The sequence below is a fragment of the Trichosurus vulpecula genome, chromosome 2 (genome assembly GCF_011100635.1).
Source record: "Trichosurus vulpecula isolate mTriVul1 chromosome 2, mTriVul1.pri, whole genome shotgun sequence".
Lineage (NCBI taxonomy): Eukaryota > Metazoa > Chordata > Mammalia > Diprotodontia > Phalangeridae > Trichosurus > Trichosurus vulpecula.
The window spans coordinates 333,730,068-333,756,432 of record NC_050574.1 but is presented as its reverse complement, the minus strand read 5'-3'; the positions used below and the strand labels follow the sequence as shown (position 1 = coordinate 333,756,432).

The 26,365-nt window shown below is 38.7% G+C and overlaps 1 protein-coding gene across 1 annotated transcript in view; it reads left to right on the top strand.

Annotated features, from left to right (window-relative positions):
* Nucleotides 1-23,504, top strand: part of SLC49A4 (solute carrier family 49 member 4) — a 129,355-nt gene extending 105,851 nt beyond the window's left edge. The window contains exons 8-9 of the mRNA XM_036742880.1: nt 5,532-5,714; nt 22,829-23,504. Coding sequence (XP_036598775.1) covers nt 5,532-5,714; nt 22,829-22,944 — 299 coding nt within the window. The 3' untranslated portion in view covers nt 22,945-23,504. The remainder of the gene's footprint in view (nt 1-5,531; nt 5,715-22,828) is intronic.
* Nucleotides 23,505-26,365: the final 2,861 nt, after the last annotated feature.

Genomic DNA, 26,365 nt, shown 5'->3' with positions numbered 1-26,365 from the left:
TCTTTACTTCTGTAATCTTTTGATTCTGTCCTAAACTACATTGTTACTTATAACAATATTATATGCTCAAGCAAAACAAATTTCTGTATTGGCCATGTCGAGAGAGAGAGAGAGAGAGAGAGAGAGAGAGAGTGAGTGTGTGTGTGTGTGTGTCTTATTCTGCACCCTTTACTCATCACCCGTCTGCTGGGAGGTAGGTTGTATGCTTCACTATTGTTCTTTTAGAGTTGAGGTTGGTCATTGCATTGATCAGCGTTCTTAAGTCTTAAAATGTTGCTTGTATTTATAGTGCTATTGATGTTGTATAAATTGTTCTCTTGGTTCTATTCACTTCACTGCATTAGTTCACAAAAGTCTTGGTGGATTTCTCTGAAGTTGTCCCTTTATATGTGTTTCTTGTAGTGGGATGCATACTGGATTAGGAGATCTGAAATCTAGTCTTGTCTCTGCTACTAACACACTTGACCATCCTGAGCCAGTCACTTTTCCCCTTTGGGAGTCAGTTTCTTCCTCTGTTCAGTTGGAATGGTAAGCTGTTCTGCTAGCCTGACAGGATTAATGCAATAATCAGATGAGATAGTGGATATCAAGTCAGGTCAGCAAGCATTATTAAGCCCTTACTATGTGTACCAGGCACTGTACCAAAGTGGTAGGATTACAGATGGAAACTGAAAGAAAAACAGTCTCTGCCCTCAAGGAGCATACGTTCTAATAGGAGAAAACAAGACATAAAAGGAGGCTGAAAAGGGAGGAGGGAAAAGAGATGAGGGCATCTGGCATGGGGACATGATTAGAGAAAGTCCAGAGGAGGGTCAGGAGTAAAGCCTGAAGAAGAATGAAGGATAGGGGGTGACTACATTGAAAAGTTGAAAAAATTTTACCAGTGCAACATTATGGCATTATTAATTTTAAAAATCTTGAGAACTTCAAATAATGTATGACCCAGTATAATGAATTACTATTTTTATCAAACAAGTTTAAATTTTTTTCATTTATTTCTCAATTCCTGTGATTCATAAGACCTTGGAACCCATCAATCTTAATATTCCTCATCTAAAAATGAGGAAATCTAAAGGGACCTCTATGTACAAAAATATTTATAGCTGCTCTTTTTGTGGTGGCAAAAAATTGGAAATCAAGGGGATGCTCATTAATTGTGGAATGGCTGAACAAGTTGTGGTATATGAATGTAATAGAACACTATTATGCAATAAGAAATGGGGAAGATATGGACTTTATAATAACCTGGAAAGACCTACATGAGTTGGTGCTGAGTGAGAGGAGCAGAACCAGGAGAACATTGTACACAACCACAGACATATTAATTCTGTGATGACTAACCTTGTAAGACTTGGCTCTTCTCAGCAATACAGGGTTCAAAGACAGCTCCAAAGGACTCATGATGAAAAAGCAAGCTACATCCAGAGAAAGAATTGTGGAGTCTAAATGCAGATTGAGGCAAACTATTTGCTCTTTTTTTTTTTTTCCTCTTTTTTTTTTTTTTTTTTTTTTTTTTTTTGGTTTTGCTGCTTCTCTCTCATGATCCATTCCATTGGTCATAATTCTTCTTTGCAACTTGACTATTGTGTAAAAAAGTTTAATGCGAAAGTTTATGTAGGCTCTATATCGGACTGCATGCCGTCTTGTGGGGGAGAGGGGAGGGGAGGGAAGGGAAGAAAATTTGAAACTCAAGAACATGCAAAACTAAGTTTGTAAACTAAAACTAAAAAATCTAAAAAACTAAATCTAAAAAAACTAAAAAAATACAATAAAAAAATGAGGAAATCTAAATGTAAAGAGGTTAAAGGATGTACCCAGGGCCATTCAGTTAACAAGCAATAGAGCCAAGATTCAAACCCAGCCCCTCTGGCTTGTCTTGCACACAATTATTTTCATTACTAGTTTAGGAACTGGTCTGTCATTGAGTTAGCAGTACTGTAGAGGTAGAGAGGGGAAGTGTTCTTTGAAATTTTAATTCATTTACCTGAATTCTTTGCATTTTAAGTAGTAAACCAGTAAAATATCATCCTCTTTGAGAATTGAATTCTGCTAGACTCTTTTGTATTATTCTCCAGTCTAGGAGAAGAGATAGAAGAAACAACTGGGAGTATGGTGCCATGGAAGGTGACTCCATCTCACATCATCTCTATGTTCCCATCTTCTTCTTTTTTATTAATCACTGCCTTTACCTTCTCTCTCTGTGCTGTGTTGCTGTCACCCAGAATTTCTTTGAGAAGGACTTTTCCTCCAACTTATCTTCAAAATCCACTTTTCTCTAAAAGTTTTTATTTAAATCAGCAACAATAACCACCCCTAAAGTTCTGTTTCATTACTTCATTTTGACATGAATGCATCTCTGCAGTCTCAGAGGCTGTGACAGCAGAGCACAGAGCTCTCTGGAAGGTCCTGCCAGTCTGGGGAGGCTTCAAGCACAGGCCTAGACAGTCTTCACTAAGTATGAGCAGGCTCATCTCCAGGAGATTGCTCACCATGTGATGATTTGTGAAACTGCCAATTAAGATACTAAGGGCTGGAATTTGACATCAGTGAATAGTGCCCACACTGATGAAATCGTGACTCCTTGAAGTAACTAAAGGGAGGAAAAATGTTGAAAATAACAGAACAGCAAGGTAAAATTATCAAATTACAAGACACTTGAAGAACTCTTCCTGGTCTTCATACAAGTAGAGATAGATAATGCCCTGGCTGATCTCCTTTTTCCCTTAGTCCTTTTAACCAGTCAGCCCTTACAACAAAGAGTCTGGGGCTCTGGGACTCTTCACGTTCCTGACAGTCTGGATCCCCTAGTGGGTCCTGCCTTCTTTTTCCATAAGGAAACAGAATCAATCCCCCTCCTTCTTAACAACCCCCAGGTCCCTCAGGTATATACCAGGGTAGGGAAAATGGACATTAATTGGTTATTCTGGGGCATGCCTACCAGGGATGAGTAAAATTCATTTATATCCAGAATAAACTCTGTACAATCTTTATCCTGAATATGCAGTGGTAAAACCACAGGAAGGTCATCTTGATTCCTGAGTGAACCAAAGCTCAGAATGAGACAACAGGGTGACAGGACAGTGAAAAAGCTGATGTGATCCTGGACTCCATGACATATTACAGAATCTCCCAGTTGGAATCAGAGGCCACAAAGTATAACTCATCCCTGGGAAAGAAGCTTTTCTCTGTTGGACTCAATAAGTGGACATGGGGTTTTTCCTTGAAGATCTCCAGTAAAGGGGAAGCCTTCCCCTCTGAAGGCAGCCTATTCTACTTTTAGATAACATAAATTTTTAAGACGCTTTTACTTATACCAAACCTAAGTATGCTTTTCTGTAACTTCCATCCATTAATGCTACTTCTGCATTCTGGAGATACATAGAACATGTCTAATCCTTCTTGGCAGCCGTTCTCATACTTGAAGACAGCTATGCTCTCCTTTTCTTTCCTCTCTCCCCAAGTCTTAGACTGAACAACCCCACTTTTCTTCAGCTGATCTTCATATGGCACGAACTCAGGGCTCTTCACGGTTTTGGTTGCCCTCCTCCGGACACACTTCACTTTGTCAATGCCCATCTTAAAATGCAATGCCCAGAACAGAATACTCCCCTGTAATTTTACACACTATGTCTTTCTTAGAACATCTTAACATTCCATTAACTTTCTTAACTGAAATCATACTGTTGACTCATTGAGCTCACTGTCCAATAAAAGACCCAGATCTTTTTACAGCAGTTTCTTCCCCCATCTTGTGCTTGTGAAGTTGATCTTTTTTGAAACCAAGTGTAGGAAAGACTTCAAATTTGCTCCTACACAGGGCAAGATCTGTCACAGGTTTCTGGGGCACTTAGTTGACATCAAACCAATATTGACTGCTCTTTAGGTAACTGGATGGTTGTCTAGCCCACATCTCTCCAGAATAACGTGAGTTAGACATGTTGTCCCAAAATTTAGGCTAATTATCCATAACATTCACCTGATCTACCATTCTTGTACCTGGGTAAGAGGGAAAAAAAGAAAATGGAATTAAAAAAACAATTTATACTTATTGATGTTAATGAAAATACTGTTACAAGTTGATGGCATTTCAGTAAGTTTCAAAGGATGCTATTAAATAATATGTATACAAGTCAAGATCCATAACTACTGTCCCGTTAAAGAGATGAGCCAAGTGGAAATGCATAAGCCACATTACTATTCCTGAGCCTTAGGATCTCTAGCTCTCAAGTATAGGGAAGACCATACAATTTAAGTCAGAGATTATAGTTGAGTAGTCAGATTTCCCTTTGTCCCTATTCACTCCATGTTAGGCCTGTGTCTGGCACGTACAGTGATACCTGGGTGAGTGAGAATGGGAGGACTCTTTCCCCTTTTGTGTTCTGGACAGCCAGATGGGCACATTCATGCATCAGTAGTGCTGAGTAACATGATACACAAAAACATAATAGAATACAGCATTTGCTACCGAACAGGAAATGTGAGAACACAATTGGATATGGAAACTTGCTGCTGCTCAAGAAAGAGATTCGGTAGAAAAAGCAATACCATCCATTGTTCTGAGCAAAGATTCACTGAGCGCTTCTTGTCCAGGTCTAGGTCCTAATATATCCGTCGCCAGCCTAAGTACATGATGTTGCGCATACCCCAAATGTAGATATTATCCGAGGTGCTGTCTTAGGTTCTTTTCTCTCCTGTAGTGAGCTCATCTACTTCCATGAATCTTCAGATATCACCTTTGGCACAAATGAACGATTTTGTGTTCCTGTGGTTTTTTAAAATAACAGCTTTTGGAATTTAAATAACTAATATTGTTTTACTATTCTAATAGCATATGTACTTTTGGTCACAATCTGGGTTTAATAGGCTTTTGTGGCTGCCCTGGGAATCTACCCATCATTTATGACTTTGGAATTCAGAAAGTATTTCCTGTAGAAACAAAGCTCTGACTTGAGGAACTCTTGGAACGCAGTGTGTTCATAAGGTGGAGACTCCCTGTATTGTAATTTTATCTCCAGTAGTCATATATTACCAGAGATTCAATGGCTCTTTGGCCCTTGGGAGCCATATCAGCTTGTCTCCTCACATAAATAATTTTCATGGTTCCTTGTTATGCTTCATAGATTTACCCTTTGGTTTAATTTTTTTTCCTACAGTTTCAAAGCAGATATAAATTTTGTGATTACATCACTATATTCACCACGTATGTCCCTTTTTTCTCCAGTAACACATCAAAAGGGAACTTAATCTTTTTTAATTGTATTCTGGTTATTAAATTCATGTTGCACTTTGACACAGCTCCTCTAAAAGGGAGAAAATAATGGTGACACTGATAACTGCTGGCAGCAAAACCTTTTCCCACCTGCCCCACAAAACAAGGGTAAAGAAGAGGGCTGACAGATGAGTGATGCTTTTTATATCCTTAGCAGCCACTTTAGCCAAAGCTGGCCCTTAAGAAACAACACCCAGGTGATCTCTCTGATGAAACCTACTGCTTCTATCATAAAACTAATCTGTTTGTATTTTTATTTTAGTGACATTATATGCCTCCTGTATTCTGCTGGGAGTATTCCTGAACAGCAGCGTTCCCATCTTCTTTGAGCTGTTTGTGGAAACTGTCTACCCTGTTCCAGAAGGAATTACTTGTGGAGTTGTTACCTTCTTAAGTAATATGTTCATGGGAGTGCTTTTATTTTTTCTTACATTTTATCATACAGGTAAGAAAAGCATCTTTGTTTCACTATCAAAATATATTCTAAAGACATCATATGGTACTAACATATGGGGATTTTATATGCTGAATTCTCTTTGATATCAGTTACCTTTCACAAATCTTTTACATGCTAATGACGAAAGAGACACCCTCATTTGTTGTGCTCATTGACTAGCACAGATCTTTCTGCATAATAAGTACTTGTTAAATGTCTTTTAATAGATCAATGAATCTGTAGGCATTCTAAAACATTTGGGGAGATCTTGAAATTTATATGTATCTTATATCTATATATGTATATTCTGTGAGATAGAAAGAAAGAAAGAACAGGTTTGTGTATATACATTTCAACTTGATTATATGGAGGGCAGTTACTTTAGTCATCATTCAAAAGACTTGAAGACATTCCATTTTAAACCTTAATCAGGATAATTCACATTCTCTGTAGTGATTAGAAATCCCTACTGTGATCATCTGTTCACTTCATATTTACTAGGCTTTGCAGTGGAGTAAGGTAGAAAGAATCCTGGTAGTAACATGTTTGACTGTAGTCAATTCAATTAAACCTCTCTGGACTGTTTTCTCATCTGTAAAATCATGGAGATTGGGCTATATGACCTCTTAGGTCCCTTCCAGCTCTAAATCCATGATCCTCTTCAGTCCTGTCATTTTAGGGACATTTGATTTTGGAACATTTTGAGTTATTTTCTCTTAAATTTAAAGCACTCACTTCTGTCTGATCTTGTTAGATGAGTCACTTGTATAAGAGACCAGACACAAATTTGTAGAATATTTAAGTTGGAAAGGATATTAAAGATCATGAAATCCAACCTATTTTTATAGGTGAGGAAACTGAGGCCCAAATATAGGAAATGATTTGCCTAAAGTTGCATACCTAGTTAGTGGCAGAGCTAGGATCAGAACTTTTATCTTGTGACTCCTAGCATCAGAATGACCTCCCTCTTTTTTCTTGTGCCTTATCTCTGTGCCTAAAAAAGCACTCTTAAGATAATAAGTATGAATAATGATATAAAAATCATAATTCAGTTGATGTTTCTAACATAACAAATGGCTCATATGACAGTTGTTATGGAATATACACATAAATTTGAAAATGCCCCAAATGGAATTCTTTAAATAAATGATCGGCATTGACTTATGTAATATGTTAGCTTTATTTTCCTGTTCTCTCACCCAGGAGAACCAAATGTCTATTTGGTATGGGCTGGGTGAGAGTTGTGATTTACTCTTGCTTTAGGATTTTGGTAACTATATTCCAGTGTTTTGCTACATGAGCTTTTGTTGGAGGGGAGGATAGGGAAATCTCGTTAGGACCTAAACTATCGCCATTGTAGTGAAATCCTGGTGAGAAGACTCCTTCCACCAATAAATATTGGCAAATGTTCTGCAATGTATAGTCTTAGAGAGTTATCTGGGGCTCTGAGAGGTTAAATGACTTGACCCATGTCATATGATTGATAGAGTCAGGACTTGAGCCTAAGTCTGCTTGATACTGAGGAAGACTTTCTGTGTGCCACATTTCCTTAACACAGGCTAAAATGATAAATTATTTAATTTTGCCTTTGTGCCCTCAATGCTTAGCACAGTGCTTTGAATATAATAATTACTAATTAAATGCCTGTTAATAGGTTGATTTGCCTCAAAAATAAGTAAATTCATCTCCAAGATGTTGGTTTGTTTTGTGGTTCTTTTTGTCTTTTCTATCATTTGGTGTTACTTAAATTAGACCTAATCAGTATCCTAGGTGAAAAATGCTTGAACACATATTTTGATTAATAGTTTCCAGTATATCAATTAACAAGCATTTATTAAGTGTTTTACCATATGCTAGGCAATGTGCCAAGGATATAAGGAAAGGTGAAGCTATAATCCCTGCCCTCAAAGATCTCACATTCTAATGGGAGGGGAGGGGGTAATATGAAAACATCTACAAACATGAAAGATGTATTAGATATAAGTGAGAGTTAATATATTCAGATGTCATCTTTACAAAATGGAGAACTATTTCCATTATGCTGACTGACAATAATGAAGTGACAAGTAGATTGAGGTGAGAAAAAAATTAATTCAAGTTTTGTTTCCTGACATTAGATTAAAATTTTTATTCAGTGTAAAGCTAATTTGGATTGAATTAAAAACTACTACAGAAATTCATTTTATGATGAAACTTTATATATTCATGCCATATAACTATTGAAGTGTAAAAATTGAAGTAGAAATCTTAAAGAATCAATATTTTTGTCAATACAGTAAATAAAACAGCACAAAAATTAGTGTTGTAGTTCCTATTCTTTGAGGAAAATAAAATCAGAGGTATAACATTTTCTATAAATAATCATCTTACTAAAGGATAAAAGCAACACTGTTCTTGAGTCTGTGGGAAGATTGATCATTGCACATTTAAGAAACCAAAGTATAAAAATGACTCTTATCAACTTTATTTTGTATTTTTTAAAATGTAGCATTATCACTAAGTACAGTGTGATGCCTCCACTCAACCAGCACTCTCATCAGGCACTCTCAATAGTGTTAAATAGTTAGAAACCTGAAAGTAATCTAAAAGGCCTACCACTAACTGTAGCAATAAAAATAATTGAGCTAGACCGAAGATTTGAAGATTATAGTTACAGTGATACAATTGGTTAGTCTTCCTGGGGGAAGAAATAGAACCATCTTGTTATCTGATTCATGTTCTTAAAGCCATTTCTTGACAGCAGCAAAGCAAAGAAGAAATGGTGGGAATAGGAAAGAAGAGAGACGAAAGCAAAAGGAAAAGTGGTCTAAAGAAGAAAGACAGAAGCTTTGAGTGGCAGAGTGGTAGATATTAGAAATGATGACATTGGGAGGGGTTGACAGTGAAGAAAAGTGATAATGAAGACTGTCAGTTAAGATGACATCTGAGAGGATGACATCTGGACCATGGCTTAAAGCATAGATGGAGTGTGCCTAGAAGTTGTGATAGAGAAGTAAAGGACATCTGAACAAAATCTGACCTCACCCTAGATACTGGGAGAGATTTACAAAGCATTCGAACAAAGAATAGAGAGGATTCCTTAGACTCAAATTCTAGCAGGATAAATCAGCCCAGAGGGGATGAGAGGTACCCGAAAATGAAATTCTGGAAGTAAACAAATGTAAAACAGTTTCAATGACAAGGAATTGTTTAAAGAGAATAGTGTGGTTATACAAGGAATTCATTGACCAATTTAGTTTTTTTTTAAGATGTGTACCAAAGAGTGAAGCAAGGGAAGAGGAATAAAAAAAATGTAGCATAAGCATGTGAGAATGGTGTCAAGAGTGATAAAGCTCAGGATGAGCTGAGGTTGACGAAGAAAGCTAAGGATAATTGGAAAGCATTTTCTTGTTTTGTTTTGTTTTAAGCCATATTGGGAAAAGGAGGAGGATGAAAGAAAGAATTGGGCTGCTATTTGAGATGAAGGGTATAGTAACTGACAGCAGAACAGGCCACTCTTATCTGCAAAGGAGAATGACCTTTAGGACAGAATAAAAATGGCTAATAGGGAGTTGATGCTCAAATAAGGAAGAGAACATCCTTTTTTAGCTGCCTTTGAGACTATCAGCCAACCTCAGAGAAGTAGTTCCTTCCCAGGGTGCTAAAAGAACTGCTAGATGGGATCCCTGAACCACTGTCACTAATTGGCCTTTGAAAAATAATAGAAAACTGGAGAGAGACCAAGGTAAGCAGCGGCCTGGGGTTGAAAAAAGGAGAAAAGAATGGACTCTGCAGACTGTAAGAAAAGGAACTCAGCTTTCATTCCTGATGGAATTCTAGAAAAGAGTATTAAAGGTTCATTAGTAAAAAGAAAGGAGCGATCATTGGGAGCCAGCATAGCTTCCTCAAGAGCAGTCATTCAAGGTCCCTTTTTCTGAGAGAACCCCCAGAGGGAAAGTGCAGATGGAGCTTAGCTCTGTTTTACTGAGGCATTTGGCAAAGTCTGTTACGCTGTTAGGGACAAGATAGACCAAAGCACTTGTCCAGCTGGGTGAATTCAGAACCGATTGAATGTTCACATCTAAGCAGTCCACTATGATGGTTCTTTGTGAGCTTAGAAGGTGTTGGCTAGAGTGCCCTCAGCATCTGTGCTGTTTATCATTTTTATCAGGATCCGAAAAGATCTCAATAGGCTAGAACATTGGGCTGAATCTAATAAGAAAAAAATGTAATGGTGATAAATGTAAAGTCTTATACTTGAGTTTTTTAAAAAATCAGCTTCACAAGTACATAATGTGGGAGTTTTAGCTAGATAACAGTTTGACTCAAATAGATCTGAGGATTTTAGTGACCTATATGAATCAACTGTGTGAAATCAACAGATTACTAATGTAATCTTAGGTTACATTAAGAAGCGTAGCGTCTAAGAAACATCTTAAATGTCATATAAGCTAACATGGCAAGAAACCCTAAGCAAGAGAAAGGAGGAAACATGCACCAAGCAAGTCAGATCTCTAACAACCACCTTGACCCTAATGGGGACAAGCCCAAAGTCTCAAACCCCAAAGCCTTGAGAGTAGCAGTGCCTTCCAAACCACCAAACCTGCTCGCAGCCCAGCCTCTACAGCAATCATTGAGAGGAAGAATCATGGTAGAGAGGGGGACCACCTTCCTCATCACTACCAGCAATAACTGCTGACCAGCTGCCAACGACGGGTGGATAGGCGCTGGAGCCCTGGGAGGAATATCGCCCTTCCCCCCAGAGCACCATTTCTGCTTCCAGCCCAGCCCTCACAGCTATCATCCATGAGAAAGTCCAGCAATGCCATCCAGCTGCTATACACAGGACAAATCTAGCTGAAGCAGCAAGGTACCTGTGAGAAAGAGAGGAGGCAACATGTGCCAGGAAGGCCTAACCACTACCACCACTTTAACTACATCTCCCTTCAGACCCTAACAGAGGCAGCCCAGGACCATGAATCCAAGAGCCCTTTCAAAAATGATGTTAAAGAAGAGGCATCAATATCTGCTTTGTTGCTGCACTTTAAGGACCATGGAGCCTCTGGCTTGTCTATATATGTTGTCTCCTTCATTAGAATGTGAACTCTTTGAGATCAGGGCCTGTCTTGCTTTTCGGTTTTGTGCCTGGAGTTTAGCACTATGCTTTGCACATAGTAAGTGCTTAATAAATGTTTTATTCATTCATTCAAGACTAGAGATGTGAAAATTCCATTGTATTGTGCCTTCCCAAGACCACATTTGCAGTATTGTCTTCAGTCCTGGATGCCACATTTTAGGAAGGCTGTTGATCATTTGGAGAGTATAAAGAAGGTGCTGAAGTTCCCCAAGATCATGCCATGTGAATGTTGGTTCAAAGAACTGGAAATGTTTTACCTGGAAAAGGAACTGGGGCTGTTTAACTTAGGGAAGAGAAAACTTCTCTGAGACATGATCGCTATCTTCAGTTTGAAGGGCAGTCCCCTTGAAGTGAAACTAGATATGTTCGACTTGGCCCCAAAGAGTAAGCCTAGCAGCAATGGGTGAAAATTTCAGAAAAGCAGATTTAGGCTAATGTAAGGGAAAATGCCCCAAAATTAGAATAATCCGAAAATGGGGTAGGCTGAGTTGGGAGGTGGAACTTACATTTACATAGTGCTTTTAGGTTTGCAAAGCACTTTCCTTCAAACAATCATGTGAGGTAAGTATTGCAGATGCGATTATCCTCATCTTGTAGATGAGGAACTAAATCTTTGAGAGGTTAAGTATCTTGCCTCTGTTCACACAACTGGTAAGCATTTTAAATGGGATTTCAGTCATTCAGCATTTATGCCAAGTTCTATGCTAGACTCTGGGGAGACAAACACAGAAATGAGACAGCTCCTGCCCCACCTTCTTTGGAGAAAAAAAACTTGTACAGATAAAGCATGTATAAAATATATACAGAATAACATAAGATAATTTGAGGGTCGGGGAGAAGCTAAAAGCTTGAGAGACTTGGGAAAGGCCTCAAGTAAGACCTGGTGTTTGAGTGCTTGCGTAAGAGCCAGATCAGCTGAAATCAAGTCCAGCACTCTGTTGGAAGAACCAGTGCCTTGGAAGCCAATGGAAGAAGAGAATCTTAAGGAAGGTGATCTGAAGTTTAAGAGAGGTCAAGAAAAGTGAAGTCTCAGAGAAGGCTGTTGGATATGATGATTAGGAGTCATCTGTTTCAGTAGAGTATAGGTGAAAATAGAAACCAAAGTGCAAAGGATTAAGAAACAAGGAAATGAAGGCAAAAGGTATAGAATACTTACTCAAGAATTTTGGCAGTTAAAAAGATACATGGGACTAGAGTTTTTGAGGGATCCATACATGTTTAAAGACAGGAGGAATCAAAGAGAAGGAAAGACCAAAGATACTACAAAGAAGATAAATGAGGAAGCAGAATCTCCTTCTGAGGAGCGAGCTTCATTTAATTTCATGGCTGCAGTCACCATCTGCAGTGATCTTTGACTCCAAGAATATAAAATCTGACACTGCTTCCATTTCTTCTCCCTCTATTTGCCAGGAAGTGATGGGACTAGTCTCCAAGATCTTAGGTTTTTTATGTTAAGCTTCAAGCTGCTTCTACACTCTCCTCTTTCACCCTCATCAAGAAGCTTCTTAATTCTTCACTTTCTACCATCAAAATGGTATCAGCTATGTGAGAAACATGGTTTTGGGGATCACTGGACTTCCCCAAATTGTGAGAACATGCAGCTTTGGAGATCACTGGACTTCCTAGGCCGGGCCAAAGTCCTGAAGAAGAAACCCGTGATTATCCCTAAGAAGGCTGTGCAGACCACATGACTCCCAGGGGAAGGTCAAAGCACCCCTTCTTAATTCTGCGGGGATCACAGAGCCTCCTAGGGTCAGACCCTAGGAGGGCCCAAGTGAGGGCCCCTTTGAATGGTTGTGGGGAAATCACAGGACTTCCTAGGGTTGGACCCTCAGAAAGAGCCATGTGATGACCCCTAAGGAAGGCCGTGCAGACCACAGGACTCCCCAGAGGAAGACCAGGTGGTAGCCCCCCTTAATTCTGCAGGGCTTCCTAGGGTCAGACCCTAGGAGGACCCAAGTGATGGCCCCTTTGAAGGGCGGTAAAATCACAAGGCTCCCAAGACAGGGCCAGAAGAGCAGAGGTAACCATTCCCTCCACTCCTGCTAGAGTTATGGTTAGTTTACAGTCTTTGGTTTTTTACACAGTTTTCCTAGGTTATACAGTTTATACAGGTAGGATAATAAGGATACAGAAGCAAAAGTGAAGTTAATTAGATTTTCCTTGTCTTAGTTTAGGATTAAACGATATTCTTTTTCTTCCCCTACTTTCCCTTTTTAACATATGCAAATCAGTAGGCCTGGACGTTTCTGAGTTTAGGACATCTACATTCCTTACTCCCCTGAGTTCCCTCCTTAACATATGCAAATCAGTAGGCCTGGACTCTTGACCAAGGCCAGACCCTAGATAAGCCTGAACTGGTTCAACTTGGTTCCTCTGACTGCCTTCTCAAAAGGCAGGCTATAAGCCTCTAACCCTCACCTGACTGACCTTGAGGCCTGATTTATGCTAAAGCATAGATAAGTATAAAAGTAGATAAGTATAAAGTAGAGGAGGAGGAGGAAGAAGTATACCTTCAGTTCTGTGGAAACAAAAAACGCCTCCTTCCATTTCTTACAGCTATGTATCTGAGATTGTTCATATTTCTCCCAGCAACCTTAACTCTGATTCATGTAATCTGGCATTTTACATGATGTACCCGAATGTAAGTTAAATAAGGTGACAACATTCAGCCTTGTCATACTCCTTTTCCAATCTTAAACCAATCATTTGTTCCATGTTTGGTTCTAACTGTTGCTGAGTTCTTCAGGAGACAAGATGATCTGATACTGCCATTCTTTGAGGACTTGCCACATTTTGTTGTGATCCACAAAATCAAAAGCTTCAGTATAGATAATGAAGTAGAAGTAGATGTTTTTCTGGAACTCCTTTGCTTTCTCCATAATCTAGCGAATGTTGGCAATTTTGTCTCTAGTTCCTCTGTCTCTTTGAAAATCAGCCTGCTCTTCTGGTAATTCTTGGTTCTTATATCACTGAAGCCTAGCTTGCAGAATCTTAAGCTTAGCTTTGCTAGCATGTGGAATGAGTGCAGTAATTCAGTAATTTGAGCATTCCTTCACATTGTCCTTCTTTAGGATTAGAATGTAAACCGGACTCTTCCAATCCAGTGGTCACTGGTGAGTTTTCCAAATTTGCTGGCATATTGAGTGTAGCACCTAGAGAACATATTGATAAAACTCAATAACAGATTTTGTCAATGCGTCAGTTAATTCACAAGGATTTTCTTTTGAACTACTTCTATGGTCCAGGCCCTGTGCTTAGGCATTGGTGATAAAAAGAATGAAACAATCCTTGATCTTAATGTTTGCATTCTAATAGAGGAGATAACATATGTATATATAAATTTATGCAGATTATATAGATTTATTCCATAATAAATACAAGGTTGTTGGGGGAGGGGTACTAGCACTGGGGAGATTGGTAAAGGCTTTATTTAGAAGGTGGTGCTTTGATCTGAGAGTCTTGCAGGAACAGAGGGGTTCTAGAAATGAAAGTAAAGAGAAGTGAATTCCAGGAATGAGAGATAGCCAGCACAAAAACTAGAGGTGGAAAATGGAATATCATGTGTGACAAACAGAGAGACAAACAGAGAGACAACTTTGGTTGAAACATGGAGTTCAGGAAGCGTAGTAATGTACTGTAAAGCTAGAAAAATGTATTAGGGCCAGATGGCAAAGGGCTTAAAAAGCCAGACAAAAGAATTTCGATTTTATCCTAGAGGCAGTAGGAAGTCATGGGAGTTTATTGAGTAGGAAATGTGGTCAGATCTGCAATTGAGGAAAATCCCCATATCTGCTTATTGAGTAGGCTTTACCAGGTAGCAAGAACTAACCAGGCAATATTTGACTTGCTAAATATAACTAAAAACAAACTAGATTTTTTTCTTTAAATGAGTAATTCAAAATGAATTTTAACCTAGATAAACGTTTTAAGCTTGATGATTCACATGAAGGAAAATAATATTAGGAAACTGGACCATCCTGGAAACCAGTATTCCCCTAAGGGAAAAATAGCCTCACTAGACCCAGTTGTTTGGGAAAAGGGAAGCATGAAGCCCTTAGAGGTTCTTTGTATGGTTAGAATTTTAACGAGACACACACATAAAGAAAAAGTGAAAGTTGCCACCCAGTTTTTTGCTTTAACTTCACCATATTAGTCTACAAAGTCTTCCCATTCTGACTGATTTCCATTGTGGAATTTCAAGTGAAGAACCATGTGATGTTTGAATATTTTGTCAGATTATAGCCCTGAGCAACAGACCCTGAAAATAGCTAAGCTACTTCATGGTTGTTATCAAATGAAGAGCCTACTCTTGTAGTCTTCACTGTTGCATCTTCAATTGTGAAACCTAAAAATATGCTGAGGAAGAAGGGGTAATGCTTACCTATGTATTTAAAAACACTTTCTGTTCTCTGCCTTTTGATCTTAAAGTCTAGACAAAATTAAGGCCAGACACATATCTCGATTGGGGACATACATCTCCAGAAAACTTGAATCTAGAATCAAGTAGTAGGGAAAGAACGTTTGGCTTATCAGAAGAAAAAGAAGTCAAATGATGAATTGGAGAATCCTTTAAGAAGATGATTGCTTCATTTGCGGTTGATATCAACTCACAATTATGAAAGCGTTAAGGTCTGTCATTCAATTCCCCCAATAGAACCCTGTGAACTATCATTACTGCATTTCATAGGTTGGAAAGTTGAAGCTGAGAGTCTGGCTTGTTTAGAGTCACATGGTAAGTTGGGTCAGCTCTCTTGAAACTCTTTCCCTTCCCACTCCAGAGCAAGAATAAGAACTTACATACAGCACTTACAACTTTAGCATTTATGAAATCTTTTTCATTATATCAGTCCTGCGAGGTCTGGAGTGAAAGGATTATCCCCTTTTCTCAAATTAGAAAACAGTCTTGGAGACTCCAAATATTTGGCTCTTTGTACTGGTCCACATTGCCTTACAACCACGAGTCATCCAGGTCACTAAAAAGGGGGGTACTTTAAATTTAGATTTCCCTTTCCTCCTGCCTCTAAGGCAAACTGACTTGTCAGTGCTTACCCTGTGAAAATTTGTAGACTATTCTGCCAGTGCCTTTGACAGAAACCTTAGGCCCTAGCAGAGTCTACAGAGACCTTAAGGAACTCTGCATATTATAGAGACATGTGCAGTTTCGATTATCTTTACCATAGACTGTTGAGTAATACTTGATCTAAAAAGGGGGGAAAGTGGGGAAAAATTTCTTGGTAGCATCTTTTCCACTTCTATTTGGCAAAAATTTTTCAGGTGATTTTTTTCCCCTTGCATTTAAAATTATACTTTGCTACAGGTGAGTTAGGCTCACTGCTTTGTTTTTCCAGGTGATCTCTTTAATATGCTTAAAAGCCAAGCTAAATTCATTCAGACTCCAGGTAGGAGGGCCAGTGTTTCACCTGCTTCTTTACTGAGACAGTTCTGAGGTTTGGGTTTGTTTTTGATGCTGTGTGAGATGACCCTAGAGTGAGTGCTTTTTCTGACAGCACAGTAGTGGTGGGGGTAGTAGTAATAGAAATAATTAGTAGTTGCTTTCACCTATCACTTTCAGGTTTGCAAAACACTTTACATATATTATCTTTCATTCTCATAACAAACCTTTCAGATGGGTACTATTATTATCCCCATCTCACAGATGAGGAAACTGAGGCTGAGAAAGGTTAATTGACTTGCCCAGGGTGACCCAGCTGCTTAGAGTCAGTGGCAGGATTTGGATTCTGATCTTCTTCATTCCAATTCCAGCCCTCTCTCCTCTATGCTACTGGCTGCCTCAGCAGAGTCAGCTGTGCAGCAGTATCTGCTTTTTAGAAGAACCATTATGGTTAAGAAATAACTATTAAGACCTAAGAAGTCAACATGGATTCAGATTTACAAGTAATAATAGAGGTAGCAAAATGCAGCTGGAAGACAAGCCTGGCACTTTTTTATTTTTCTTTAGAAGACCTTGTAACAGGCTTACGGTTAAAATTGTAAACCCATTTTTCCCCTTCACTAGAGCATGAATTTTACGAACTTCTTGGGGGGCCTTGGAAGAATCAAGTATAGCAGCCCAGAAAATTAACATTGCCGATTTCTTGTAATAAGTTGGTGCAATGGAAGGAGTACCGAATGAATTAGGCACCAGGGGACCTCACTTCTCATCTAAGACTCTGCTTTGGCATTTGAAAAATGTGAGGGCATTAGACTAGCTTGGGGGTGGCAGGCTCAGATGGAAACAGGGGGCTGGCCCCTAAACTCCACTGGAGGATCCCTGTGACTACATGTTGACTTAGAAAACCTCATATTAACATTATATTCTCTCGTGTTTTTATTTATCTTGTTATAAATTTCCCAACTACGTTTTAATCCATTTCAGGCTCCACTCTAAATGTTGGAAACCTCTGGACTAAATGATCTTCAAGATCTTTTCCAACTCTAGCATTCCCTGGGCTCCTGTATACCCCGTGTAGCTCCATGCTGTTTCCCAGGACTTGGGGACTTAAAATCGAAGGTGTGCTGGGTCCAACTCAAACCAGCTGAAGAGCTGACTGTTAAATTTTTAGTGTGAGCTTTGTTGTTGTTGTTCAGTCATTTCAGTCGTGGCTGACTCTTCGTGATCCCTTTTGGTGTTTTCTTGGCAAAGGTACTGGAGTGGTTTGCCATTTCCTTCTTCAGAAGGTTTCACACCTGAGTAATCAGCATACACTACAAATCAGGGCTTGATTTATTGTTTTGTTGATTGTCTCTATTTAAATTAAGGGAGCAAATGTTAATTCTGTAATGCAGATTAAACTTAAAAGTGTATTGTGGGCACATTTCCCTCTTCTCCCCGGGCCCCCCCACCTCCGCCACTCACCAAGAGCTGCTTGTTAAATATTTACCAACACGCTCCTACTTATAATGTAGTCATTTGGTCAACAAAAAGATGTTTTTGGGAATTTAAAGCTAAACAGCAATCTAAAAGAATACTTTATCTTCTGCAGGAATGTACACAGAAGCAGCATGATGTACTGTAAGATGCTGGCCCATAACTTCATTTTCATAGATTCTTAGTCAAAAGGAGTCTTAGATATCATCCTCATTCACCAGGAATCAAATCATCTTTAGAAGGTAGCTCAGGACAGGTGTATAAGAAAGGTGTCCTAACTTTAAAGGTAAAAATTGGAACCTAAATCTATTTTTAAAAGAATAAAATAAGGAAATTTTGATAGATAATATGTCCATGTCTTATAGTACTAAGGTCTATAAGGGAAAACTAAGCATCTGTATTTTCTGAGATAAATAAAGCCTATTAGTACCCCTGTACCTTTCATCCCTGCATATTACCATGTGCCCTAAGCTGTGGTAAGTTAAATTTCATTTGGAATGTTACTCTGATAATTTTTGTTAGACCCATCTCCCTTAAAATTAGAGCTTTCCAGGTACCCAGATAGATTAGTTATTTAAAGGAGGCAGCAGATATTACGGAAAGAGCCAGTGGACTTTGTGCTAAGAGATCTGAATTCTGTTCCTAGCTTTGGTACCTGCTCTCTGAATCTGGTTCTTTACCATCTTCAGCATAATGGTACTTGTACCACCTGCCTCATCATGTTATCGAAAGGAAAGTACCTTGTAAAAAAATTAAAGCACTATATAAGTGTGAGTTGTTATTATTAATGGATATCGTTTCAAAATTAGTAATATCAAGTGAGGCTTAAAACAGGGAGACGTGGTCATCAGATGTTTGCCACTGTTCCAGAGACATCCAGTGCCAAGTCCAAATTGGGGTGGGGGGGGCACTTCCTTATAGTTGGATGAAGGCTTTCAGATGCTCCTATTTGCAATTAGCATTGCACCAAATTCTAGAACATTGAAGAGCTTACCAAATGATATTCATCATCACTCAAAAGAGTTTAGCTTATCTGTTCACACAGGAAAAATTCAGAGAATGAAGAAATAAATGCCTTTTCAGACTGATACACAGTTGTATGGTCAAACCTGTAGGGCTTGTCCACTAATATATATTTCTGGGACAGACTGCAAAGGAACAGTGAGCTGGGCTTCAAATTGAAGGATTGTCTTTGGGAAACTATGCAGTTTTTACTGATCCCAAGTTTTTTGCCTGAAACAAAAGTCCCATCTTTTTAACACCAATATTCTTCCAGTGATATTATATGGCTGTCATGGAATATTAGTTTGTGAAAAATGAAACACAGTGGAGAGGTATGTGATGGATTGGAGCAGGCTACAACACATTACACAGAATTACATAAGAGAGGCAACATAAAAAGGATGTCATCAAAGAAATTATATGTTCAAAAAAGATGGGGCAAGATGTGGTGGCCCATTCCTGTAATCCCTGTTCATGAGGAGGTTGATTGGTGGATTGCTTGAGCTTGGGAGGTCTGAGCAGCACTAAGCCCACTACCAATATGGTGAGTTCAAAGGGGAAGGGAGCAACCAGGCTGCCTAATATAGCAGGGCAAGCCAGCCTGGCTTAGAAGCTGTATAACTATAAATAGTGGGATTGGGCTTAGGAGTGGTCACTGAATAGCCAGCCTGGGCAAGATAGGAAGACCTAGTCTCAAAAGGGGGTGGGCTAGTCACATGGTTAAAGTGAGGAATAATTAACTAATGGACAGCTTGCATAAACCATCAAGAGAATTCGAGGAAGGCTCTTGGCATATTGGTAGGGCCCCTGTGATGTATTTATGGGAGCGTATAAACAAGACTGGCACAGGATATTCAGGTGCTGGTGGGTTGTGATCTTCACCCATGGAGGGAATACCTGTATCAGTGAGATGACTGGAGTAGCAAAGGTTGAAAGGTCTCTAACTGAGAGGGATGAGATGTCTTAGGATTTGAGCAGAAGTCTGCAGTCTCAGTTCTCGTTTGGAACCTGAGAAACAGCTATGATGTCACAGAAAGATCATATGATTTGGGTGACCTGGATTCAAGACCTAGCTCTGCCACTAGCTACCTTTGTGGCCTTGAACAAATCCTTTTGAGCCTCTGAACTGTCTGAATCAGAGCACCTGGGATTCTCAGGAATGCCACACATTGCCCTGAAGTCACAATATATACTTGGAAAAACAGTGCCTTCGTGTTACTTCTTTTTGCTTGTTTTGAGGTTGTTATTTTTTTTGTTTTTGTTTTTTTTGCTTTTTGACAGGGCAATTGGGGTTAAGTGACTTGCCCAAGGTCACACAGCTAGTAAATGTGTCAAGTGTCCGAGGCCACATTTGAATTCAGGTCCTCCTGACTCCAGGGCCGGTGCTCTACTCAACTGCGCCACCTAGCTGCCCCTAGGTTGTTGTTTTTAAAAAACTCAGGTTATATGCACTATGAGGACAAATCAATAACTAAGGTGAATTTTTATTTTTGATAAAGTGTTTGCCTATTACCAAGTCTGAATATGTGCTTTTCCTGGTTTCAACAATATGAAATTGGCAACATTTTTATTCGTATGTCAGAAATAAAGCACTTTGAACATATTCCCAATTCACCTTAATTAATGACCCATCCTTGCGTTAGTGAAAATTGACAAGTTGTTCCATTTTGAGGTAATAATCAGAAAACATGCAGGATTTCGTAAGGTCAGAATGACCTTTTAAAATATTCATCATATAGTCAAATCAGGAAAAGCCTGGAATACAACTTTCCGTGAAAGGAGCGTTGAAAATGTAAGTCTTTGTGTTAGAAAACCTTCAGCTAGAGGATGACCTATACTGTCAACCTGTGAGATAACATATCTGCTTCAAAAATGAGGAAAAGTATGGGTCTACAAAGTATGCTAAACATAAGCTAGAGAGAAGCTCCCTGCAGCTTGATTTTAAGCTCCTAATTGTATTTTTCATTCTTAAGCATAAATTGCTTTTTTTAGCCATATGAATTCTGGATTCATCTGAGGCAGCAGTGCTGAGTTTCTTAATATAACTACTGGAAACTGAGGCAGGATTTAGAATTCTGCAGAACTACTGAAGTAAAATACTACATGCAGTTTTAAATGGCTAAGTTTCTCCAGTACATTGGAGGTAAAGTGTTTTTAGATGCAACTGTTTGCATTACTTTAAAAGGGGAGGGGGGGAAGCATTGTATTTCTCTTTTTGTTTTCCATATTATGTCTCCCAATCCCACTGTAACAAAGAAAAGCATTTAAGTAAAACTAATCAGTGCAGAGACCACATCTAAAAGGAAATTTAACATTCTGTGCCTGGAGTCTACCAGCTCTCTTTCTAGAGGGGAGGAGTGTGCTTTATCATCTGTCTAGAAACAAAATTGATCCTGGCATTCCGTAGGAGTTCTGTTGCTGACCACAGTGTTGTTTCATTTACTTTATTGTAGCTTTTGTGTATATTCTCCTGGTTGTTGGCTTTATTTGTTTTCATTTCCAAATAAATAAACTTTTGTAGCAACAATCTGCTAGAAGCTAGCGTGGCTGTGTAAAAGCAAGAACAACTAGCACGCAGAAGGCCGCTAACACAGGTTCTTTGACCTGCTTTACTAAGGAAAGCAAATTTTAAGGGGTTAACAATCTCACTCTAATTAAAGATGTAAATATCATTCACTTAGCTCAGGAGGAAAAGCCAGCACCCTGAACTTCAAAACAAACACAAACAAATTACCAACAGAGACAGTATAAACAGACTAAATCACAATTCATAGGTACCAAATAACCAATTGGGCTGGGTTAAGCAAAGCCGGGAGGCAGTTATGGCTTGCCCAGAATCTCAACACTCCTTCCATGAGTGTGCCCCAAAAGTCAAACGCCAACCTTGGATCTTACGTACCCATCTCAGGGCCCTGGGGCACTTGATTACTACCTCCATGCTGAGAAGCACTCAAACCAAGAACAGTGAAAAATCCCATTTAGGGTGTGGGAAAGTTAACCCCTAGTACCACCATATACAAGTCAACAACTCCTGATCCAGTCAAAGAAACAAAGGCCAGACTCTTCAAGGGCACTCAATTAAATAAGTACTAAAAGAAAAAACAGTAAAAGAAAGTCCCACCTTAATTACTGATGCAACTTTTCAGGGTACTTCACCCAGAGTCCCACTCTCAACTGAGATTCAGAAGAGAGCTCAGTACAAAGGATAGAGAGGGGGAAAGGAGATGCTGCAGGAGGGCAGAATAGACTCAGTTCTTTCTACTCTTCTCTACCCACCTTCCCAGCTCCACCCTCTCCATGCTTTGGCTTGAAATGGAAGTGAGAGGCTGAGGTGGCACTTACCAGCCAGTGGTCAGCCTATTGGGCACTCCTGATTTAAGCTAAGAAGGAGAACTTTGGAACCCACCAGAAATAGATCTTTAACATATTAATGCTGGGGCAGAAAAAGGGTTAGGTTAAAAGATTAAATTTTAAGATAGCACTTAAAAATTTATTCTGGCACCGGGTTGTCCTGCATAAAACTAGCCCAGGAGCCAAAACTTTGGGGTCACAGAACAGAACACAGTACAAAGCATTTTTTTTTTGCTTTGTAGTTTAATTTGTTTGATTTGATAGATTTTATGTAGGATTTTACTCCTTATTTTGTATATTTATTAGATTATTTGTTTTTAATGGTTTTAAATGTATAATAAAAATTTATACTAGGATTTAATTTCCTACCCGTAGCAGTATAGCTCTCACATCTCAAAATCGAGCACACTTAGTTATTTATCTCCTGGGTAGAGATTTTTGGGGAGAGGGAGACTCCATTTGGGAACACAGTAGGAGGCATATTTGTTTTCCTTTGAAGGTGATAGATTTTTTTTGCTCCTAAAGTCAGCTGTGAAAAGTCATCAATAATGTTGACTAAAAGAACTACACAGCAAAGCCCCAGAATCTGTGTTGTATATCATTCAGTCACAAGCCAGACTGTCAGTACTTATTGTAAGCTGTTTCCAGCCTGTCAGGTAAGTTTTGTTTTAACTGCTTTTTTAAGTGCTGAGTAGATTTCTGTGGAACTGTAGCTGACATTTTGCTAGTGTATTACCTGGATTTTTTTTTAACTACAAATTTTGTTTTGTTTTATTTTTGCAGAATTGTCTTGGTTCAACTGGTGCCTTCCTGGGTCGTGTTTGCTCAGTCTGCTCCTCATTTTGTGCTTCAGGGAATCCTATGATAGACTCTACCTTGATGTCGTTGTCTCAGTTTGATAGCAGAGACTGGGAGGAATTCACAGAGACTGGCCATCACAACGGCATACCAGACGTTAGCTTGGAATTGCACAACTAAATGGAGGGGGAAGAGAAGAGATTAGACTTTCGGAGGTTTTATTAGGGGTACAGATTTTTATTTTTATGTTTATTTAACTACTACTAGGTAACAATAATGCAAGACTTAAGGGATAATAGATGATTTTAAAATATACCTGTTTGGTGTACAGATACCTGATTCGTGGGCTGGAGGCCGCCTGTCTTTCAGAAAAAGCACTCCCTGAAAAAGTGTAGTGTCCATTTTTTTACTAGTGCTAGACTACTAAGTGATTAAATGTAGTCATGAAGAGAAACTGAAGGGTAATATTGGGTCAGTTTTCTCTACTATCAAAATATTCCTTCCCTGAGTCACAAATCAGAATAGGAAAAATGCCAGTAACTTCTTTAGAAGTTTAAAACATGTATCACATTTTAATATAAAGTGGCCAACAAATGTGTAAATTACAGTAATGACCTACTTGTACACTACTTTTTTTTTCCTAATAAAACCATTTCTTATATGACTCTTTATTTTTAATTAGGTCAAACCCCTCCAGTCACCTCCAGTATACTAGTCTAAATGCTGGCTGTTTTCCAGCTGCACCTACAGTTTGACTGCCTTCTAGCACACCCATCATTTTATCTTGGATTCAAACTCTCAATACTTTGAAATATAATTTCTTTTCCTAAATGTACCCTACAAAGTGATTTTTAGTTCAGATTTCCTAAATTTTTAGCATATTCACTTTCAACATGATAGTTCACTTTCAGTACTATAAGTCCTTTCTTTCTGAATTGGTATATAGTGCTTTTGTTAATAGCGAAATGACAAATCACCTGGGAATGTTAAATCTTCCCATTCCATACATTTAAGTATGGAATGAACAGTCCAGGGCCAACATGTGCCTATCTACATCTTGGCTAACTGGACATATCTTAGGGCTTCCAGTCACTTTGAAACTTGGTCAGTCTGCTGGTAGTTTCTGAATTGCATTCTTGTAGTTTAGTTTGTTTTGTAAAGTATTGAATTCTGGATGTATTTAGTATATGTGTTTGTGTGCATCTGTTTGCTTCTGGAATATCCCATTGTGAGATGGTATCTTTCTCAAGAAGAATCCAGTGCTTACTTCTCAGGAAAATCTTTCAGTGACATAAAGAATAGTGAACTTGGGGAACAGAATATTCTAAGGAGAAAATCCAAGGGAAAAGCACTCCTCCCCTGTCATGTTCTTCAACTTCTGCTACTTTTTTGGTCTGACTTGAAATGTTAATGTCATTGCTAACAGAACCTCGGTAAGCAGAGTTGTTTTATCTTTGCCTGAGGCAGACAAAGGGTTAAATTAAAGGACCAACCAGCTGATTGTTCTGGCTTGATGAGGAGAGAGTTCATTAGAGCTCACCATTTTACACACCACATCTGTCCCACATGCACAACACCCAGCTGCCTCTGCTTCCCTTCCCTCTGCTTCTTTTCTGTGTCCTTTGTGCTTAGAATTAAAAGGCTTTCCAGCACAGCCTCAACCCCGTGAAGAGTCACAGGAGTGAACTGAGACAACAGCAGCTTCCTGGTTGTCTAAGTCCCAAACCTAAAAATAGCACCTGTCAGTCACTCGCGTATTATCTCCATCTGCAGCCTCAGTGCTCTCTGGTCATTGCTTCTCAGGACCTGGAAGGAATTTGTTGGAGGGACAGAGAAAGGGAGGAATTTTGAGAAAGCCATGGTCCAGTTAACTTTGACACCTATCATTAACATTATTACTTTTCTTTAGTAAATAGGAAGTGAGAATCTCGGAGATCAATCAGGTTGCTGAGGGTCTGGGTAAACCATAATCTTTGTTTTGTAATGAAGGTGTCAGGGGAACTGATGGAAGAAAAAAATATATATTTAATGTGAGAAGTATGCATTTGAGGAATTTGGTGTATAAAGTTCTACTCCAGCAAGAATTCTTTCTGGAGAATATTCTACTTGTAATTAATGGCTCTTTGAAATCACAATACAACATGAAGATTTGAGTGGCATTCATGAAAAAAGTAAAGTATATAGTGTCATACACAAATAACTTACTGGTTCTAGTCCAGTCCAGGTGAGGAATGATTGTAACTCTGTCACTTAACAGATACCCCTTTGTAAGTTAGACAGCATTCATGAAGTGGGTTTGGTCTCTGCTTCTCTATCAGATCAATATCAATCCGTTCCAAGCAGTTAAGCCTCATATGGAAAAGCTGTTAGAAAGAAACAAAAGGGTTTAGGAGGAAACATTTTAAAAAATAATAATTTTATAACTTCATTTCAAGTCAACTCAGCGGTAAAAGTCCCATTTTCTTTTTCTTGTTATCTTTGCTTCTAACAGTGTACATCAAAATATAGTGGGAGGAGGGGAGGACTGTCTTGGACACCATATGAATGAGATAGATCATAGAATTATGAAGTTTTAGAATGCCAAAGAATCTTAAGAGGTCATCTAATCCCAGCTCCTCATTTTACATATGAAGAAACAGCAAGATGTCTCTTAGAGAAGGTCACGAAGGCGGTGAGAGGTCTAACCAGGACTAGACCCCTAGGTCTAGCTTCCAATTCAGTGCTCTTTCCACTGCACCAGAATTTCAGTCTAATTTTAGTATCTTTGTAGTGCTCATGAATGATTTTTCTCATAACTCATAAAAAGATGAGTTAATGGTAGTGAGGCTGTTACAGTGTCATGACCCGAAACAAGAGGTACAGAGATTGAAGTTAACTGTTTGTAAATAAGATTTTTTTTCTCCTCTTTCATAAGCATCCTTAGTTCTATGAGACCTTTAGATCTTAAATTAAGATGGCTGGAATAATATAAGATTCCGTAGTAAACAATGTAGGAGAGAAGCTAATTTGTGCTACAAGTACATTTTAATGCATAGGGTCTTTTTGTGTAGTTTCCACAGTGAAGGTGGGCAAATTTGTACACCTATACTATTGCTTAAATGTGAAGGAAGGTATCGTTACTAAAAAGATAAAAGGCTACAAATATACTTTGTAGTATATGTTTAAATGTATGTGGCTTGAGAGAGATCTTTAACACCGTTCAATGTTCACATCTGAAGGAGGAAGTTAAAATTTGCTTGTATGAAGTTCAGGTATTAAAACATTATTTACTAAAGAAGTTTCTAATTGAAGATGTTGAACACTAATCTACTTACCTTGCAGTAACTCCTTTTGTTAAGTCACAGATTAAAATCAAGTTTAAAGACAAACCAAGTAGGAAATTTAAGTTAACGTGAAATGACGTTCATTTCCCTAGTGAAAAACTGAAATGACACTCCTAATTGCAATTCCGGGACATTTTCAGTCACCCTCTGCTGCCCTCATATTATCCTAACCCCTTCACAAAGAGGGCTGACAAATATT